General features: G+C 42.3%; 1 protein-coding gene across 1 annotated transcript in view; it reads left to right on the top strand.

Annotated features, from left to right (window-relative positions):
- The window catches only part of col7a1l (collagen type VII alpha 1-like), a 133,420-nt gene that overhangs the window by 23,944 nt on the left and 92,931 nt on the right, over positions 1 to 16,545 (top strand). Inside the window, exon 7 of the mRNA XM_065021458.1 lies at positions 3,512 to 3,675. Within this exon, the coding sequence (XP_064877530.1) occupies positions 3,512 to 3,675 (164 nt within the window). The remainder of the gene's footprint in view (positions 1 to 3,511; positions 3,676 to 16,545) is intronic.

The raw sequence follows: 16,545 nt of genomic DNA on the forward strand, positions 1-16,545 counted from the left end.
CCCTCCATCCTTATCTCTCTGTCTTTCTCTACCCCTCCATCCTTCTCTCTCTGTCTTTCTCTCCACCTCCCCCTTCTCCCTGTCTTTCTCTCCCCCTCCATCTTTCTCTCTCTTTCTTTCTCTCTCCCTCCATCCTTCTCTCTCTGTCTTTCTCTACCCCTCCATCTTTCTCTCTCTTTCTTTCTCTCCCCTCCATCCTTCTCTCTCTGTCTTTCTCTCCCCCTCCATCTTTCTCTCTCTTTCTTTCTCTCTCCCTCCATCCTTCTCTCTCTGTCTTTCTCTACCCCTCCATCCTTCTCTCTCTGTCTTTCTCTCCACCTCCCCCTTCTCCCTGTCTTTCTCTCCCCCTCTATCTTTCTCTCTCTTTCTTTCTCTCCCCCTTCCTCCTTCTCTCTGTCTTTCTCTCCACCTCCATCCTTCTCTCTCTGTCTTTCTCTCCACTTCCCCCTTCTCTCTGTCTTTCTATACCCCTCCATCCTTCTCTCTCTGTCTTTCTCTCCCCCTCCATCCTTCTCTCTCTGTCTTTCTATACCCCTCCATCCTTATCTCTCTGTCTTTCTCTCCCCCTCCATCCTTCTCTCTCGGTCTTTCTATACCCCTCCATCCTTATCTCTCTGTCTTTCTATACCCCTCCATCCTTCTCTCTCTGTCTTTATATACCCCTCCATCCTTATCTCTCTGTCTTTCTATACCCCTCCATCCTTCTCTCTCTGTCTTTCTCTCCCCCTCCATCCTTCTCTCTCTGTCTTTCTCTCCCCCTCCATCCTTCTCTCTCGGTCTTTCTATACCCCTCCATCCTTCTCTCTCTGTCTTTCTATACCCCTCCATCCTTCTCTCTCTGTCTTTCTATACCCCTCCATCCTTCTCTCTCTGTCTTTCTATACCCCTCCATCCTTCTCTCTCTGTCTTTCTATACCCCTCCATCCTTATCTCTCTGTCTTTCTATACCCCTCCATCCTTCTCTCTCTGTCTTTCTATACCCCTCCATCCTTCTCTCTCTGTCTTTCTATACCCCTCCATCCTTCTCTGTCTTTCTATACCCCTCCTTCCTTCTCTCTCTGTTTTTCTATACCCCTCCATCCTTATCTCTCTGTCTTTCTATACCCCTCCTTCCTTCCCTCTCTGTCTTTCTCTCCACCTCCATCCTTCTCTCTCTGTCTTTCTATACCCCTCCATCCGTCTCTCTCTGTCTTTCTCTCCTCCTCCATCCTTCCCTCTCTGTCTTTCTCTCCTCCTCCATCCTTCCCTCTCTGTCTTTCTCTCCTCCTCCATCCTTCCCTCTCTGTCTTTCTCTCCACCTCTATCCTTATCTCTCTGTCTTTCTATACCCCTCCATCCTTCTCTCTCTGTCTTTCTATACCCCTCCATCCTTCTCTCTCTGTCTTTCTCTCCCCCTCCATCCTTCTCTCTCTCTGTCTTTTTCTCCACCTCCATCCTTCTCTCTCTCTGTCTTTCTATACCCCTCCATCCGTCTCTCTCTGTCTTTCTCTCTCCCCATCCTTCCCCTCTATGTCTTTCTCTCCTCCTCCATCCTTCCCTCTCTGTCTTTCTCTCCTCCTCCATCCTTCCCCCCCTGTCTTTCTCTCCCCACCTCATCCTTATCTCTCTGTCTTTCTATACCCCTCCATCCTTCTCTCTCTGTCTTTCTATACCCCTCCATCTTTCTCTCTCTGTCTTTCTCTCCCCCTCCATCCTTCTCTCTCTCTGTCTTTTTCTCCACCTCCATCCTTCTCTCTCTCTGTCTTTTTCTCCACCTCCATCCCCCATCTTACTCTTCTTATTTGTCACTCCCGTTTCTCTCCATGCACCTCTTCTTCCTGTCCCCATCCTTCTCTCTCCTCTCCCCATCTTTCTATCTCCCCTCGCTCACACCATCCTTCTCTCTCTCCTCTCCCCATCTTTCTATCTCCCCTCCCTCACCCCATCATTCTCTCTCTCCTCTCCCCCATCTTTCCCCCACCCATCCTTCTACCTCCCCTCCCTCACCCCATCCTTCTCTCTCTCCCTCCCCCATCTTTCCCCCACCCACCCTTATACCTCCCCTCCCTCACCCCATCCTTCTCTCTCTCCTCTCCCCATCTTTCCCCCACCCATCCTTCTACCTCCCCTCCCTCACCCCATCCTTCTCTCTCTCCTCTCCCCCATCTTTCCCCCACCCATCCTTCTACCTCCCCTCCCTCACCCCATCCTTCTCTCTCTCCTCTCCCCCATCTTTCCCCCACCCATCCTTCTACCTCCCCTCCCTCACCCCATCCTTCTCTCTCTCCTCTCCCCCATCTTTCCCCCACCCATCCTTCTACCTCCCCTCCCTCACCCCCATCCTTCTCTCTCTCCTCTCCCCATCTTTCCCCCACCCATCCTTGTATCTCCCCCCTCCCTCACCCCCCATCCTTCTCTCTCTCTCTCTCCCCCATCTTTCCCCCACCCATCCTTCTACCTTCCCTCCCTCACCCCATCCTTCTCTCTCTCCTCTCCCCCATCTTTCCCCCACCCATCCTTCTACCTCCCCTCCCTCACCCCATCCTTCTCTCTCTCCTCTCCCCCATCTTTCCCCCACCCATCCTTCTACCTCCCCTCCCTCACCCCATCCTTCTCTCTCTCCTCTCCCCCATCTTTACCCCACCCATCCTTGTATCTCCCTCCCTCACCCCATCCTTCTCTCTCTCCTCTCCCCCATCTTTCCCCCACCCATCCTTCTACCTCCCTCCCTCACCCCATCCTTCTCTCTCTCCTCTCCCCCATCTTTCCCCCACCCATCCTTATACCTCCCCTCCCTCACCCCATCCTTCTCTCTCTCCTCTCCCCATCTTTCCCCACCCATCCTTCTACCTCCCCTCCCTCACCCCCATCCTTCTCTCTCTCCTCTCCCCCATCTTTCCCCCACCCATCCTTCTACCTCCCCTCCCTCACCCCATCCTTCTCTCTCTCCTCTCCCCCATCTTTCCCCCACCCATCCTTCTACCTCCCCTCCCTCACCCCATCCTTCTCTCTCTCCTCTCCCCCATCTTTCCCCCACCCATCCTTGTATCTCCCTCCCTCACCCCCCCATCCTTCTCTCTCTCCTCTCCCCCATATTTCCCCCACCCATCCTTCTACCTCCCCTCCCTCACCCCATCCTTCTCTCTCTCCTCTCCCCCATCTTTCCCCCACCCATCCTTGTATCTCCCTCCCTCACCCCATCCTTCTCTCTCTCCTCTCCCCCATCTTTCCCCCACCCATCCTTCTACCTCCCCTCCCTCACCCCATCCTTCTCTCTCTCCTCTCCCCCATCCTTCTCCTCCCCTCCCTCACCCCATCCTTCTCTCTCTCCTCTCCCCATCTTTCCCCCACCCATCCTTCTACCTCCCTCCCTCACCCCATCCTTCTCTCTCTCCTCTCCCCCATCTTTCCCCCACCCATCCTTCTACCTCCCCTCCCTCACCCCATCCTTCTCTCTCTCCTCTCCCCCATCTTTCCCCCACCCATCCTTGTATCTCCCTCCCTCCATCCTTCCCTCCATCTCCCTCCCCAGTGGAGGAGCGTGTGGTGGGTCCCCGGGACCTCCAGGTGAGTGAGCTAGCCTACAGTAGTCTGAGGCTGACCTGGAGCCAGGCCACGGGGGACGTCACCGGCTACCGCCTCCTGGTCACCCCCCTCAGTCCCAAGGGACAGCTGCTGCCCAGCCTGCAGACACAGGTGAAGGGGAGGGGGGTGTTTAGAGGTTGAGATGTTGTGGTAATAATGGTGGCTAAATTCTGAATGCCATCTCATACGATGGACTAAAATAGGATATTATGAGTCAAACCACCTGGGTAAAGTGCCTGGAATTGAATTGAATCAGGAATTGAATTGAAAACACTTTCTGAATTGGAAACTGAATTGACTCAAAATCTTGTTGGGAGGGTAAGGAGGGAGCTGAGATAGGTGAACCTGATAGGGAGGTGGAAGGTGGGTAAGGTGGCATGGGGATGGGATGTGAGAGGTGACAGGATATTGGGCCCAGGACCAGATGGTGCAGAGACCGACCAGAGACTGACCACAGCAGGATACTGATAGATAGAGGTGTGTGTGTGTGTGGTTAGTATGCAGTGAGGGAAAATCAGAAAGCAATATCACAATGACCTTGAGCTATACAATATACTGTACTGTAATGTAATGTAATGTACTGTACACTACTCTATTTGTTGGAGAGTGTGTGAGTGTTCAGTTTTTGTGCATCTGTACAGAACATTTGCTGACGCTTTCTTCTGAACTATATTGTGACACTCACATTCTTAGTCTCTGATTTGGATAGTTTGGATAGTTTGGTGTGTGTGTGTGTGTGTGTGTGTGTGTGTGTGTGTGTGTGTGTTTGTCTCGCAGGCATGGAATCTTTCCATTGTGTTTATTCTCTCAGTGATTTTCTACAGCCTTGCCAGAGCCACAGGGCACAGCACTGGATTCTCAGAGTGGGTAGTTTGCGTGTCCTTGCTATGACACTGGTGTAGAACTCTGGAGAAAGATATTTTAGCATTCTCTAACAGAACCATTCCTGCAGGGACAATCAAGCTATGCGGCATTACAAAACTTGTGTATTGGGTGGTGAAGTCTGCAATGGGTTTGAGATGTACTTGAAAGAGTACTGTGGAAAAGAAAAGTGTTTTCTAACCCTAACATTACAAAAAATGTGTTTTATTGTCACATACACTGGATAGAGGCAGTGAAATGTGTTGTTTTACAGGGTCAGTCATAGTTGTATGTGCCCCTGGAGAAAATTAGGGATAAGTGCCTTGCTCAAGGGAACATTGAACAGGTTTTTCACCTTGACTGCTACGGTATTCAAACCAACAACCTTTTGGTTACTGGCCCAACGCTCTGAACGCTAGGCTACCTACCACCCTACAACTGTTGCACATATCAGATCTATTTCACCTGATTCCACTAGTCCATTAATTATCAAGCCCTTGTATAGTTGAATCAGGTGTGCTGGTGCTGGGAAAGAACAAATATGTGTCACGGCTGACTGAGTGATGAAAGACTGGTGTAGAATGATTACAGAGTAGAGTGATTCTAGTGATGATACACTGAGTGATGAAAGACTGGTGTAGAATGATTACAGAGTAGAGTGATTCTAGTGATGATACACTGAGTGATGAAAGACTGGTGTAGAATGATTACAGAGTAGAGTGATTCTAGTGATGATACACTGAGTGATGAAAGACTGGTGTAGAATGATTACAGAGTAGAGTGATTCTAGTGATGATACACTGAGTGATGAAAGACTGGTGTAGAATGATTACAGAGTAGAGTGATTCTAGTGATGATACACTGAGTGATGAAAGACTGTAGTGATTAGAATGATTACACTGAGTGTGAAAGACTGGTGAGAATGATTCTAGTGATGATACACTGAGTGATGAAAGACTGGTGTAGAATGATTACAGAGTAGAGTGATTCTAGTGATGATACACTGAGTGTGAAAGACTGGTGTGAAAAGACTGTGTGATACACTGAGTGAGAAAATGATTACAGAGTAGAGTGATTCTAGTGATGATACACTGAGTGATGAAAGACTGGTGTAGAATGATTACAGAGTAGAGTGATGATACACTGAGTGATGAAAGACTGGTGTAGAATGATTACAGAGTAGAGTGATTCTAGTGATGATACACTGAGTGATGAAAGACTGGTGTAGAATGATTACAGAGTAGAGTGATGATACACTGAGTGATGAAAGACTGGTGTAGAATGATTACAGAGTAGAGTGATTCTAGTGATGATACACTGAGTGATGAAAGACTGGTGTAGAATGATTACAGAGTAGAGTGTGATTCTAGTGATGATACACTGAGTGATGAAAGACTGGTGTAGAATGATTACAGAATGATTAGAGTGATTCTAGTGATGATACACTGAGTGATGAAAGACTGGTGTAGAATGATTACAGAGTAGAGTGATTCTAGTGATGATACACTGAGTGATGAAAGACTGGTGTAGAATGATTACAGAGTAGAGTGATTCTAGTGATGATACACTGAGTGATGAAAGACTGGTGTAGAATGATTACAGAGTAGAGTGATTCTAGTGATGATACACTGAGTGATGAAAGACTGGTGTAGAATGATTACAGATTCTAGTGATGATACACTGAGTGATGAAAGACTGGTGTAGAATGCCTAGAGTGATTCTAGTGATGATACACTAGTGATGAAAGACTATCAGAATTTTTAGTTGATACACTGAGTGATGAAAGACTGGTGTAGAATGATTCTTACAGTGAGTACCCCAGGATCTGGTGTAGAATGATTACATTATTCAGTGATGATACACTGAGTGATGAAAGACTGGTGTAGAATGATTACAGTAAGTGATTCTAGTGATGATACACTGAGTGATGAAAGACTGGTGTAGAATGATTACAGAGTAGAATGATAGTGATGATACACTGAGTGATGAAAGACTGGTGTAGAATGATTACAGAGTAGAGGATTCTAGTGATGATAATGGATGAAAGACTGGTGTAGAATGATTACAGAGTAGAGTGATTCTAGTGATGATACACTGAGTGATGAAAGACTGGTGTAGAATGATTACAGAGTAGAGTGATTCTAGTGATGACTACACTGAGTGATGAAAGACTGGTGTAGAATGATTCTTCTTGCCAATGTCCAGTCTCTTGATGATACACTGGTGATGAAAGACTGGTGTAGAATGAGCAAGAGTAGCATTACACTGAGGGACTGGTCAGATGATTACAGAGTAGAGTGATTCTAGTTCTCTGATGATCACAGAAACATGGCTAACTGGTGTAGAATGATTACAGAGTAGAGTGATTCTAGTGATGATACACTGAGTGATGAAAGACTGGTGTAGAATGATTACAGAGTAGAGTGATTCTAGTGATGATACACTGAGTGATGAAAGACTGGTGTAGAATGATTACAGAGTAGAGTGAGTATGATACACTGAAAGACTGGTGTAGAATGATTACAGAGTAGAGTGATTCTAGTGAGACACTGGTGTGATGAAGGAAATTACAGGAACTCAAATACACTTCTGTGAAAGACTAGATTTACAGAGTAGAGTGATTCTCCTGACAATCAAATGTGAAAGACTGGTGTAGAATGATTACAGAGTAGAGTGATTCTAGTGATGATACACTGAGTTATGAAAGACTGGTGTAGAATGATTACAGAGTAGAGTGATTCTGGTGATGACACTGAGTGATGAAAGACTGGTGTAGAATGATTACAGAGTAGGCTGATTCACTGAGTGATGAAAGACTGGTGTAGAATGATTACAGAAGAGATTCTAATGATGATACAAGTGATGAAAGACTGGTGTAGAATGATTACAGATAGATGATTCTAGTGATGATACACTGAGTGATGAAAGACTGGTGTAGAATGATTACAGAGTAGAGCATGATTCTAGTGATGATACACTGAGTGATGAAAGACTGGTGTAGAATGATTACAGAGTTTTGATACTGATGATTACTGCCTACATACACTGAGTGATGAAAGAAAGAATGATTACAGAGTAGAGTGATTCTAGTGATGATACACTGAGTGGTCTGGTGTAGAATGTCCAACGATTCTAGTGATGATACACTGAGTGATGAAAGACTGGTCAGAGTAGAGTGAGTGATGATACACTGAGTGATGAAAGACTGGTGTAGAATGATTACAGACTAGACTGATTCCTGAGTGATGATCACTGGTGTAGAATGTGAGTAGAGTGATTCTAGTGATGATACACTCCCGAGTGATGAAAGAATGGAATGACATGTTGAGAAAGACTGGTGTAGAATGATTCAGATGGAAATGATACACTGAGTTGAAAGACTGGTGTAGAATGATTACAGAGTAGAGTGATGATACACTGAGTGATGAAAGACTGGTGTAGAATGATTACCAGTAGAGTGATTCTAGTGATGATACATTGAGTGATTGAAAGACTGGTGTAGTGACTTGTAGAATGATGGCAGTGATGATACACTGAGTGATGAAAGACTGTAGAATGATTACAGAGTAGAGAACCACTGAGTGATGAAATCAGTGTAGAAAGGTGAGTGATGATAATGATGTGAAAGACTGGTGTAGAATGATTATAGTGATTCAATGCATGATATTCCCTGAAAGACTGGTGTAGAATGAAAGAGCTAGAGTGTCAGATACACTGAGTGATGACAGAGTGGATGATTCTCAATTCAATGGATACACAGTGATGAAAGACAAGAGTGCATGATACACTGAGTGATGAAAGACTGGTGTAGAATGATTACAGAGTAGAGTGATTCTAGTGATGATACACTGAGTGATGAAAGACTGGTGTAGAATGATTACAGGCAGACTGATGATACACTGAGTGATTTTGAATGATTACAGAGTTGATGACAAGACTGGTGCCACTGAATGATTACAGAGAAAACATGATCTCTCCTTGAAAGACTGCAGTAGATGGTGAGTAAGACATTTACACGTGATGAAACCCTGGTGTAGAATGATTACAGGTAGAGTGATCCCCAGTGATACACTGAGTGATGAAAGACTGGTGTAGAATGATTACAGAGGACAGTGATTCTGAGTGATGAAAATCATGATACCCTGATTCTAGTGATGATACACTGAGTGATGAAAGACTGGTGTTAGAATGATTACAGAGTAGAGTGACCATTGATACACTGTTCCCATGAAAGACTGGTGTAGAATGATTACAGACTAGAGTGATTCTAGTGATGATACACTGAGTGATGAAAGACTGGTGTAGAATGATTACAGAGTAGAGTGCCACTGAGTGATTGCAAAGACTTCCGTCATCATGAAGTGCTTACAGAGAGATTGATTCTAGTGATGATACACTGAGTGATGAAAGACTGGTGTAGAATGATTACAGAAAGAGTGTCTAGTGATGATACACTGAGTGATGAAAGACTGGTGTAGAATGATTACAGAGTAGAGTGACTGATGATACACTGAGTGATGAAAGACTGGTGTAGAATGAACCCAGACAAGAGTGATGATACACTGAGTGATGAAAGACTGGTGTTCATTACAGAGTAGAGTGATTCTAGTGAGATACACTCTGGTGTAGAATGATTCAAGTACCAGTGATGATACACTGAAAGACTGGTGTAGAATGATTCAAGTCGAGACCCTGGGTCTGAAAGACTGCCCTGTGATAACTGGTGTGAAAGACTGGACTTACAGAGTAGAGTGATTCTAGTGATGATACACTGGTGGTGAAAGACTGGTAGAATGATTACAGAGTAGATCTCCTACCCCGCTGATCCTCAACACTGGTGTAGAATGATTACAGAGTAGAGTGATTCTAGTGATGATACACTGAGTGATGAAAGACTGTGTAGAATGATTACAGAGTAGAGTGATGATACACAGTGTGACTGGTGTAGAATGATTACAGAGTAGAGTGATTCTAGTGATGATACACTCAGTGATGAAAGACTGGTGTAGAATGATTACAGAGTAGAGTGATTCTAGTGATGATACACTGAGTGATGAAAGACTGGTGTAGAATGATTACAGAGGAGAGTGATGATACACTGAGTGTGAAAGACTGGTGTAGAATGATTAAATAAGTGATGATACACTGAGTGATGAAAGACTGGTGTAGAATGATTACAGAGTAGAGTGATTCTAGTGATGATACACTGAGTGATGAAAGACTGGATAGAATGATTACAGAGTAGAGTGATTCTAGTGATGATACACTGAGTGATGAAAGACTGGTGTAGAATGATTACAGAGTAAATTCTGTGATGATACACTGAGTGATGAAAGACTGGTGTAGAATGATTACAGAGTAGAGTGATTCTAGTGATGATACACTGAGTGATGAAAGACTGGTGTAGAATGATTCTAGTGATTCTAGTGATGATACACTGAGTGATGAAAGACTGGTGAAGAATGATTACAGGCTTGTCATGAAAAGTGATGAAAGACTTCTACAGATGCAGAGTAGAGTCTGAGTGATGATCACTGTGAGAATGAAAGACTGTGATGAAAGACGAATGATTACAGAGTAACTGATTCTAGTGATGATACACTGAGTGATGAAAGACTGGTGTAGAATGATTACAGAGTAGTGATTCTAGTGATGATACACTGAGTGATGAAAGACTGGTGTAGAATGATTACCTGCCCTCCAGGACACCTGAGATACACTGAGTGATGAAAGACTGGTGTAGAATGATTACAGGAGAGGATTCCATGAAACACTGAGTGATGAAAGACTGGTGTAGAATGATTACATCAAGTGACCCAAATACACTGAGTGATGAAAGACTGGTGTAGAATGATTACAGAGTAGAGTGATTCTAGTGATGATACACTGGTGCATGAAAGACTGTAGAATGACAGAGTAGACTGAAAAACACTGCTTGAAAGACTGGTGTAGAATGATTACAGACTGTTGATTCAGCATGATCACTGACATTGAAAGACTGGTGTAGAATGAACAGAGTGATTCTAGTGATGATACACTGATGAAAACTCCAGACTTTAAAAATGGTGATGATACACTGATGATGAAAATGATGTAAATGATTACAGAGTAGATGACTTAAACAATGAAATGATTACTTGATATAATGTTACTCCCTACACTATTCATCTGATGATGCATATGTGAAAGACTGGTGTAGAATGATTACAGAGTAGAGTGATTCTTATGTGATGAAAGACTGGTGTAGAATGATTAAGTAGATGATTTGATGATACACTGAGTGATGAAAGACTGGTGTAGAATGATTACAGAGTAGAGTGATTGATACCATCTGAGTGTGAAAGACTGGTGTGAATGACCATAGAGTGACTCATTCACTATATGATTACTTACTGAGTGTAAAGACTGGTGTAGAATGATTCAGAGTAGAGTTGATACACTGAGTGATGAAAGACTGGTGTATAATGATTACAGTAGTTTTAGTGATGATACACTGAGTGATGAAAGACTGGTGTAGAATGATTACAGAGTTGATTCTAGTGATGATACACTGAGTGATGAAAGACTGGTGTAGAATGATTACAGAGTAGAGCATTTAGTGATGATACACTGAGTGATGAAAGACTGTGTAGAATGATTATGTAGAGTGATTAGTGATGATACACTGAGTGATGAAAGACTGGTGTAGAATGATTACAGAGTAGAGTGATGATACACTGAGTGATGAAAGACTGGTGTAGAATGATTACAGAGTAGAGTGATTCTAGTGATGATACACTGAGTGATGAAAGACTGGTGTAGAATGATTACAGAGTAGAGTGATTCTAGTGATGATACACTGAGTGATGAAAGACTGGTGTAGAATGATTACAGAGTAGAGTGATTCTAGTGATGATACACTGAGTGATGAAAGACTGGTGTAGAATGATTACAGAGTAGAGTGATTCTAGTGATGATACACTGAGTGATGAAAGACTGGTGTAGAATGATTACAGAGTAGAGTGATTCTAGTGATGATACACTGAGTGATGAAAGACTGGTGTAGAATGATTACAGAGTAGAGTGATTCTAGTGATGATACACTGAGTGATGAAAGACTGGTGTAGAATGATTACAGAGTAGAGAATGATTCTAGTGATGATACACTGAGTGATGAAAGACTGGTGTAGAATGATTACAGAGTAGAGTGATTCTAGTGATGATACACTGAGTGATGAAAGACTGGTGTAGAATGATTACAGAGTGAGAGTGATTGTAGAATGATTAGTGATGATACACTGAGTGATGAAAGACTGGTGTAGAATGATTACAGAGTAGAGTGATTCTAGTGATGATACACTGAGTGATGAAAGACTGTGTAGAATGATTACAGAGTAGAGTGATTCTAGTGATGATACACTGAGTGATGAAAGACTGGTGTAGAATGATTACAGAGTAGAGTGATTCTAGTGATGATACACTGAGTGATGAAAGACTGGTGTAGAATGATTACAGAGTAGAATGATTCTAGTGATGATACACTGAGTGATGAAAGACTGGTGTAGAATGATTACAGAGTAGAGTGATTCTAGTGATGATACACTGAGTGATGAAAGACTGGTGTAGAATGATTACAGAGTAGAGTGATTCTAGTGATGATACACTGAGTGATGAAAGACTGGTGTAGAATGATTACAGAGTAGAGATTCTAGTGATGATACACTGAGTGATGAAAGACTGGTGTAGAATGATTACAGAGTAGAGTGAGAGTGATGATACACTGAGTGATGAAAGACTGGTGTAGAATGATTACAGAGTAGAGTGATTCTAGTGATGATACACTGAGTGATGAAAGACTGGTGTAGAATGATTACAGAGTAGAGTGATGATACACTGAGTGATGAAAGACTGGTGTAGAATGATTACAGAGTAGAGTGATTCTAGTGATGATACACTGAGTGATGAAAGACTGGTGTAGAATGATTACAGAGTAGAGTGATTCTAGTGATGATACACTGAGTGATGAAAGACTGGTGTAGAATGATTACAGAGTAGAGTGATTCTAGTGATGATACACTGAGTGATGAAAGACTGGTGTAGAATGATTACAGAGTAGAGTGATTCTGAGTGATGAAAGACTGGTGTAGAATGTGATGATACACTGAGTGATGAAAGACTGGTGTAGAATGATTACAGAGTAGAGTGATTCTAGTGATGATACACTGAGTGATGAAAGACTGGTGTAGAATGATTACAGAGTGATGAAAGAGAGTGATGATACACTGAGTGATGAAACACTGAGTGAATGAAAGACTGGTGTAGAATGATTATGAAAGAGTAGAATGATTACTGAGTGATGATACACTGAGTGATGAAAGACTGGTGTAGAATGATTACAGAGTAGAGTGATTCTAGTGATGATACACTGAGTGATGAAAGACTGGTGTAGAATGATTACAGAGTGAGAGTGATTCTAGTGATGATACACTGAGTGATGAAAGACTGGTGTAGAATGATTACAGAGTAGAGTGATTCTAGTGATGATACACTGAGTGATGAAAGACTGGTGTAGAATGATTACAGAGTAGAGTGATTCTAGTGATGATACACTGAGTGATGAAAGACTGGTGTAGAATGATTACAGAGTAGAGTGATTCTAGTGATGATACACTGAGTGATGAAAGACTGGTGTAGAATGATTACAGAGTAGAGTGATTCTAGTGATGATACACTGAGTGATGAAAGACTGGTGTAGAATGATTACAGAGTAGAGTGATTCTAGTGATGATACACTGAGTGATGAAAGACTGGTGTAGAATGATTACAGAGTAGAGTGATTCTAGTGATGATACACTGAGTGATGAAAGACTGGTGTAGAATGATTACAGAGTAGAGTGATTCTAGTGATGATACACTGAGTGATGAAAGACTGGTGTAGAATGATTACAGAGTAGAGTGATGATACACTGAGTGATGAAAGATAGAATGACTGAGTGATGAAACTGAGTGATGAAAGACTGGTGTAGAATGATTACAGAGTAGAGTGATGATACACTGAAAGACTGGTGAAAGACTGGTGTAGAATGATTACACTGAGTGAGAAAGACTGGTGTAGAATGATTACAGTGATGATGACACACTGAGTGATGAAAGACTGGTGTAGAATGATTACAGAGTAGAGTGATTCTAGTGATGATACACTGAGTGATGAAAGACTGGTGTAGAATGATTACAGAGTAGAGTGATGAAAGACTGGTGTAGAATGATTACAGAGTAGAGTGATTCTAGTGATGATACACTGAGTGATGAAAGACTGGTGTAGAATGATTACAGAGTAGAGTGATTCTAGTGATGATACACTGAGTGATGAAAGACTGGTGTAGAATGATTACAGAGTAGAGTGATGATACACTGAGTGATGAAAGACTGGTGTAGAATGATTACAGAGTAGAGTGATTCTAGTGATGATACACTGAGTGATGAAAGACTGGTGTAGAATGATTACAGAGTAGTGATGATACACTGATTCTAGTGATGATACACTGAGTGATGAAAGACTGGTGTAGAATGATTACAGAGTAGAGTGATTCTAGTGATGATACACTGAGTGATGAAAGACTGGTGTAGAATGATTACAGAGTAGAGTGATTCTAGTGATGATACACTGAGTGATGAAAGACTGGTGTAGAATGATTACAGAGTAGAGTGATTCTAGTGATGATACACTGAGTGATGAAAGACTGGTGTAGAATGATTACAGAGTAGAGTGATTCTAGTGATGATACACTGAGTGATGAAAGACTGGTGTAGAATGATTACAGAGTAGAGTGATTCTAGTGATGATACACTGAGTGATGAAAGACTGGTGAATGAGAATGATTACACTGAGTAAGACTGGTGTAGAATGATTTCTAGTGATGATACACTGAGTGATGAAAGACTGGTGTAGAATGATTACAGAGTAGAGTGATTCTAGTGATGATACACTGAGTGATGAAAGACTGGTGTAGAATGATTACAGTAGAGTAGAGTGATTCTAGTGATGATACACTGAGTGATGAAAGACTGGTGTAGAATGATTACAGAGTAGAGTGATTCTAGTGATGATACACTGAGTGATGAAAGACTGGTGTAGAATGATTACAGAGTAGAGTGATTCTAGTGATGATACACTGAGTGATGAAAGACTGGTGTAGAATGATTACAGAGTAGAGTGATTCTAGTGATGATACACTGAGTGATGAAAGACTGGTGTAGAATGATTACAGAGTAGAGTGATTCTAGTGATGATACACTGAGTGATGAAAGACTGGTGTAGAATGATTACAGAGTAGAGTGATTCTAGTGATGATACACTGAGTGATGAAAGACTGGTGTAGAATGATTACAGAGTAGAGTGATGATACACTGAGTGATGAAAGACTGGTGTAGAATGATTACAGAGTAGAGTGATGATACACTGAGTGATGAAAGACTGGTGTAGAATGATTACACAGAGTAGTGAGTGACTGAGTGATGAAAGACTGGTGTAGAATGATTACAGAGTAGAGTGATGATACACTGAGTGTGAAGACTGGTGTAGAAAGACTTACAGTGTAGAATGATTACAGAGTAGAGTGATGATACACTGAGTGGTGAAAGACTGGTGTAGAATGATTACAGAGTAGAGTGATTCTAGTGATGATACACTGAGTGATGAAAGACTGGTGTAGAATGATTACAGAGTAGAGTGATTCTAGTGATGATACACTGAGTGATGAAAGACTGGTGTAGAATGATTACAGAGTAGAGTGATTCTAGTGATGATACACTGAGTGATGAAAGACTGGTGTAGAATGATTATGAAAGAGAGAATGATTAGAGTGATTCTAGTGATGATACACTGAGTGATGAAAGACTGGTGTAGAATGATTACAGAGTAGAGTGATTCTAGTGATGATACACTGAGTGATGAAAGACTGGTGTAGAATGATTACAGAGTAGAGTGATTCTAGTGATGATACACTGAGTGATGAAAGACTGGTGTAGAATGATTACAGAGTAGAGTGATTCTAGTGATGATACACTGAGTGATGAAAGACTGGTGTAGAATGATTACAGAGTAGAGTGATTCTAGTGATGATACACTGAGTGATGAAAGACTGGTGTAGAATGATTACAGAGTAGAGTGATTCTAGTGATGATACACTGAGTGATGAAAGACTGGTGTAGAATGATTATGGAGTGATTCTAGTGATGATACACTGACTGGTGAAAGACTGGTGTAGAGTGATTACAGAGTGATTCTAGTGATGATACACTGAGTGGTGAAAGACTGGTGTAGAATGATTACAGAGTAGAGTGATTCTAGTGATGATACACTGAGTGATGAAAGACTGGTGTAGAATGATTACAGAGAGTGATGATACACTGAGTGATTCTAGTGATGATACACTGAGTGATGAAAGACTGGTGTAGAATGATTACAGAGTAGAGTGATTCTAGTGATGATACACTGAGTGATGAAAGACTGGTGTAGAATGATTACAGAGTAGAGTGATTCTAGTGATGATACACTGAGTGATGAAAGACTGGTGTAGAATGATTACAGAGTAGAGTGATTCTAGTGATGATACACTGAGTGGTGAAAGACTGGTGTAGAATGATTACAGAGTAGAGTGATTCTAGTGATGATACACTGAGTGATGAAAGACTGGTGTAGAATGATTACAGAGTAGAGTGATTCTAGTGATGATACACTGAGTGATGAAAGACTGGTGTAGAATGATTACAGAGTGATTCTAGTGATGATACACTGAGTGATGAAAGACTGGTGTAGAATGATTACAGAGTAGAGTGATTCTAGTGATGATACACTGAGTGAGGAAAGACTGGTGTAGAATGATTACAGAGTAGAGTGATTCTAGTGATGATACACTGAGTGAGGAAAGACTGGTGTAGAATGATTACAGAGTAGAGTGATTCTAGTGATGGTACAATTTCTGAATACACACATGTGCGTTCCCTCTCCCTCTCCCGGTCCCTCTCCCGGTCCCTCTCCCTGTCCTTCACCCACTCCTTGTCCCTGTCCTTGAACCTGTCCTTTTTTCTCTACCGCTCCCTCTCCCTTTCTCTCTCTCTCCCGCTCCTTGTCCCTGTCCT

This window comes from Oncorhynchus nerka, linkage group LG8 (assembly GCF_034236695.1).
Source record: "Oncorhynchus nerka isolate Pitt River linkage group LG8, Oner_Uvic_2.0, whole genome shotgun sequence".
NCBI classification, from domain to species: domain Eukaryota; kingdom Metazoa; phylum Chordata; class Actinopteri; order Salmoniformes; family Salmonidae; genus Oncorhynchus; species Oncorhynchus nerka.